At 38.4% G+C, this 5682-nt stretch overlaps 1 protein-coding gene across 1 annotated transcript; it reads right to left on the reverse strand.

Moving 5' to 3' along the window:
* LOC104592956 (lysine histidine transporter 1-like) lies at window positions 1-4700 on the reverse strand. The gene is made up of 8 exons (XM_010252537.2): window positions 4540-4700; window positions 2167-2309; window positions 1640-2023; window positions 1143-1536; window positions 944-1049; window positions 756-847; window positions 556-624; window positions 1-460 (listed from the first exon to the last, which is right to left on the reverse strand). The coding sequence occupies exons 1-8, from the start codon at window positions 4585-4587 to the stop codon at window positions 362-364; spliced, it is 1335 nt and encodes a 444-aa protein (XP_010250839.1). The 5' UTR covers window positions 4588-4700; the 3' UTR covers window positions 1-361.
* Window positions 4701-5682: the final 982 nt, after the last annotated feature.

The following is a 5682-nucleotide window of genomic DNA, read 5'->3' on the forward strand; positions in this document are numbered from 1 at the left end:
TCATCAAAATCATAAACTCAATTTAGAAATAAACAAGAAAGGATGTACCCATACAATACAAAGAAACAGAAAACAATAGGAACCCAGGAAAGAGACCTCTTCTACATTGCTCTTTATAATAGCCCTTTTGGCCAATAATACTGAAACTAATAATATTAAGGACCAAGGTAATCCCCATCTACAGTGCTCTTTATAATAAGCCCTTTGGACCAATATTGAAAGTTGAAACTAATAAATGATCCAGAGTATTAGTCCCCATTGACTAAAAGAAAATCTCTCCATCCAGTCAGATTATTGCCACTATCTACATTATCATGAGCTCATCCCTCTCTAATTCAGACCCTTTGTTGGCGGAAGAGGATCACGAATAAAACTTGTAGGTTTTGGCCTGAATGATTATCTGCCTTAGCCCACCGATAGGGGATATAATCATCAACAAAACGCCAAGAATGATGCATATCTGTGAATGCATTACGAAAAGCTGGTTGTTAGCACATGATCCCAAACGGAAGGGAAAAGGGAGGATAATGAATAATACCACTAAAAGAAACATACCCAGTTAGCAAACCAAGATAGGCTGAATCTTCTTGGCTTGTAGATGGCAAGCCACATGATGCAAGGGAGCTGCAATGGGGATACAACCACAATTCAATGATTCAGAATCTCAGATGCAGATACAGATACAGAGTAAGTCTTTTCTTCAGTTGTCCTAGCATGACAAAAACAGAGTAAGAGAGAGTGTTTGGTTGGCTTACAAAGTATGTCGTTGGGGCGAAAGCAAACCCTCCAAAAAATCCAAGAAGGCCACCAAAGAAGGGGAATGTCATAGCAATGAACATCGTCAATGCTGCAGATTCACATAAAGGATCACAAGGGAATGAGCTCAACTGGTATCACCAATTGCTGAAATTTCACAGGCAATTCTAGAACAGAAAGCTCTTACCAACATATGTACTTCGTGAAATCAAGCGAAGTCTAAGTCCAGGCGTGAAATGCAGTTTCTTTACCAACACGGTTTCTATCATGTCGAACACTGGCATAGCATAAATCTGCATTCAGAAGAAGAACAGTCATCAATTCATCATTCCATCCATACTCAGGGGAGGAAGATCAGTGAATCAGTAATAGAGCGCAAATTTCACCTGATAACTTCCAATAACATGGATGACAACAAAAATGTTAGCCATGCCGATTAACCAAGCAGGCTTCTCCAGTGAGAGGAGAATGTTGTCGTCGACACTGTTCCCAAATACCCAGTAGCCAATTAGAGCAACTGGGAAGTAACATGCAGCGACGATGATATAGGCGAAGATGACACCCTTCCACATGGGTTTCTTGGATGGATTCTCTGGGGTAGAGGGGATGGTTGCTTGGATCTCCAAGACCACATTGTGCCCAGCATAGGCGAATGCTACATCACCCAGGGCGCTAAAGAAGTTGAAGACTGTTCCTGCTGTGGTTGAGGCTTTGTAGCCGTATTGCACATCATGTTGAACCCCCTTATCAACAGAAGCTCCCCAGGCAATGGTTGAATAGCTGTGCAAGCACAGATCACATAGATGAGTGAGATCGAGTACAAGTAACAAGTTTGTTTAATCTGTATTCAGACTGGAAAAGGAAAGGAAAGAGATAAGAGTACCTTAAGGACATGACTGCTGCTGCCAAGGAGACACCCGAGATGGAGTTGAGGTTGGGGAGTTGAGAGAGCACAAAGTGAACAGAAGCAAAGATCATGATGAAATAGGTGAGTTTAATGTCTTTGCAGCTGCTGCACACAGTATTGTGAAACTTCTGAAGCGATTTGCCACCGGTAACCATGTAAACTATGTTGACACCAACTTCGACAATCAGTTGCTGGGGTACGACGATCCACAGGCCGAGCTTCTCACCGAAGGCGTGCTGACCCAACTCATGGTACCTGTCAAATCGCTTCCCTGGAACCATCTCGTGCATCTCAACCATTTGCCATAATGTGTAGAGAGTGATGATCCAGGATAGAACAAGTACAGCGACACCAGGACCCCTGAAGAAACACCCAAGAGAAATTTCATTTGGAGTTGTTCAGTGACCAACAAGATATCTATCTATCTATCTAATCTACTAGGAAGAAATGGCAACTCCAGCTCTTACTGAATTTGGCCTACACAAAAAAGAAAGAAAACATACCATCCGAGCTCTGACATTGCATAAGGCAGGCTGAGGACTCCAGCTCCAACCATGGCGGTGACATTGTGGAAGGTTGAGTACCACCATTTGGCATTCCGAGAAGAAGTGATGGGAAGCCAATCATCGATTTGCTTCTCCTTTTGCTGTTCATCATGACCCATTTTGTTAAAATAATCTCTTCTTAATCTTCAGGCAACCGGAATGAAAAAGAAAATACGATTGAAAACCAAACAATTGCACAGAACCAGCAATTCAGATTCATATTTATAAGAAGAACGTTCAATGAAATGAGCTGTGCAATCCAGAAATGGCAAGCTTATTAAAAGAGACAGTTGGCTGGCTAGAAATTACATTACTTCCCGAGCCTGGGTTTCCGTTTATAATTGATTCTGGAATCTTTCAAGTCTACCGCGAATCTCTTTTTTTTTTTTTTTAGAAGTCAAAGTTAAACCTGTTCTATAATGAGCTGTATGAATCGACGGTTAAGCAAGCAACCGATTAATAAAGTTTAAACAAACGCTGTAATAGTTGTTGGATTAGAGTTCACATCTCCGCTCCACAGCACATTCCCACCGTGTATTGAGGACATCTCCCGATGATGACATCATTGGTTCTGGTATTATCATCGGGAGATGTTCCAAATAGATGTACTGTGGGGCGCAGATGTGAACTCGTTGGATTAGGAGTCTACGATCTCCGGCATAAAAGATTTGAATCCAACCGGAACTCCTGAAGCACTATAATTCTATAAATCCTTGTGTACATAAAAAAACGATGGGCGTCTTCACCCCAAACTTCTGCCGGAGGCCACGGCTAAATTCACAATTCAGTCAACAATTTCCCTATTCTATTTTTGGTTTCTGTGATTCGTCATGGGTCTACTACAGCCAGGAAACCAATGGGTATGGGTGTCATCAAACGATCAGTCTTACACTCTGAAAATTTCTATTAAAACTAAAATGCTTTGAAATCTAAATATCAATGCGTGCATGTGATTAAAATAAGTTGGAGAAAAAAAATTGCATTACTCCTCATAAATTTCAAAATTCAAATATCCTAAAATGTTCATTGGGTCAATATCGATTTTAATTAAAATGAAAACAGAATTTATGGTAGAAAGCAACTGGGCTTGGGCTGCATGTGAACGCGAGACGGACACGTTTGGGTTTGGAAAGAGAAGATTGACGCCAAAGCAATTCGTCAAAGTACAACCCAAACAGTGGTTAAGGTTAGGTAGGCTAGATCAATTGATGGAGTGAAGCGAGCAGCTGAAGCAATTTGGCTCAAAGTCTCAAACTTATGGTCAGGATAAGCATTATTCTGATAATTACATTTTCTACTAATTTATTTATGGGAAGCAAACACTGTAATATAAGTATGTTAACGCCAGTTTTTTTTTATAGGCTCAGTTTGAAAAGAATATAAATACATACAAGATAATACAAAGGGTTCAACTATGATATAGAGGAGATATCATATTTAAAAAATTTCTGATCAATCAATTGGAATCATAAACCTGATAATCAATCAGGTGTTATTTATTAAAATTAATGGGTAGGTTTTGATTGATCAAAACTCTTAATTCCCATACCATATCTTTTCTGCATCATATATTTTCCCTAATACAAAGTTGCACTCTAATACAAAATAATATAATTGATAAATAGAGCCAATTATCTATTTGATACAGAGTTTTATCCTATTGATTTGATGAACAATTGTGTTGAAACTTTATGATAAATCAAATTAAAATCCAATAAACCAAACCCAGGAATCAAGACAATTTGGTTGACACGAAGATTCAGTTTGAAAAGAGTAAAATTACAATATATACAGTACAAATATATATAAAATACAAGGTTTTGCAGTCTATATATATGTATTTGTACTCCTTCCAAACTGAGTCGAACGAATTTCAAAGGTGAAGTTAATTAATAAGTTAACGAAAATTGAATGAGGTCATAACCTAGTTACGGTAGGAATAACTGGCTTAACTGAAAATAGAAGCTAATTAGTATTTACTAGTTCAGTGAAAGTGTGAACCCGTATCTGGCCTGTATCTGTTTCCTAGTAGAGAAACTCAAGTTGGAGGAGAAATTACGAATAGCAGAGAAGATTATAATACAAGAAATCAAAACAATCAATTCAATTGGCGTTTGAAGGTGAAAGACAAGCTCGTGTCTAATTGCGCAAACTAGTTTCAGAAGAAACAAATTTTCGTTGAACTGCACCCAATCCCCCTGTCGCCGGGGTAAAGAAAGAACAGTGAAGCGTCGATGGAACAAAAAAAAGGAAAATAACTGACGACTTACCACTGTCATCATATGGAATAACTTCAGACGAGCGAGGGAGAGAGAGAGAGAGAGAGATTACCTTGTTAGGGACGGTGAAGTTCTCATCATTTGAAGTCTGAGTTCCCATGATCGAGTGTAGAGTGTATGCAGAAACAGATAGAAAAAGAATGGAGAAGAGAGTCAGAGAGAGGTGTAATTGGTACTGGCAACTGGGTGTGGAAAATATCGAAAGAAGCGTGTATTTAAAGAGGAGGAGGCTCCGTCTAAAGTGTTTAGAGATTGTGAACTGTTGATTACCGAGGGAGACGTTTTAGTTTGACTTGAAAAAGAGTTTTTTAATTTTATTTAATAAAACACGTTATTTTTTTCTTATTACACTGAACTAATAATTACAAAAGTAAAAGAGAAATGAAATAATTGAATATAACGTAGGCCATGGATGAGTTTTTATAATGCACAGTGGTAGTGTGTTGTGGGCAGAGAATTAGAGATATGGGAAGAGTTGATAAATGTACCAGGAGTTTAGACATCATCGGGAGATTGTTTTCAATATATCGGAATGTGTAATGGAACATTGTGAGGTATAGATCTGAATTCATCTATTAATAACTGCGAATTGAAAACATTTCTCTAATAAAAATTTATAATTATGAAAATGTTCCATACACGTGACCGGATTCAGTTAGAACAAAGTTCATTTGAACAGTCATCAATATCTTACATTGGAAATATCTCTTCGTAAAATAAAACACAGAAATACCAAAATATTCCCGATAAAAGATTGTAAAGGCTGTTCGAACAATATCGGGCCTTGCTCTGACTGAAGCTGATCTCGGCTGAGACGTACTATGAGGCGCATTCGGTGAGGAAAAGATCCTCACGGCAAGTAACTCAAGCAGTGTAAATCGTAAAATGTTAATTTGGGCCAATTCAAATGTGAGGTGAGGAGCAAATCCAGATTAAGATAGGGAGGTTGAGGTTGAATATTATTGTAAATCCTTGAAACTACACGTCAGCTATTTGACGAAGCTACCTATTGCTTGTGAAACAATAATGTGCTCCAAGGAAGCACCGCTAGACGGTTTGACACGATGGATAACATGGGTGTAATTAATGATAGTAATTAAAAAAATAGCCGTTGAATTCAGGGGATACAACCCCCTAATTAAATAAATGTGCTACATAACGAATTCCTGACACAATATGCTATGGTCAAATGCAT

The sequence above is a fragment of the Nelumbo nucifera genome, chromosome 3 (assembly GCF_055504915.1).
Source record: "Nelumbo nucifera cultivar China Antique chromosome 3, China Antique-T2T, whole genome shotgun sequence".
Taxonomy (NCBI): domain Eukaryota; kingdom Viridiplantae; phylum Streptophyta; class Magnoliopsida; order Proteales; family Nelumbonaceae; genus Nelumbo; species Nelumbo nucifera.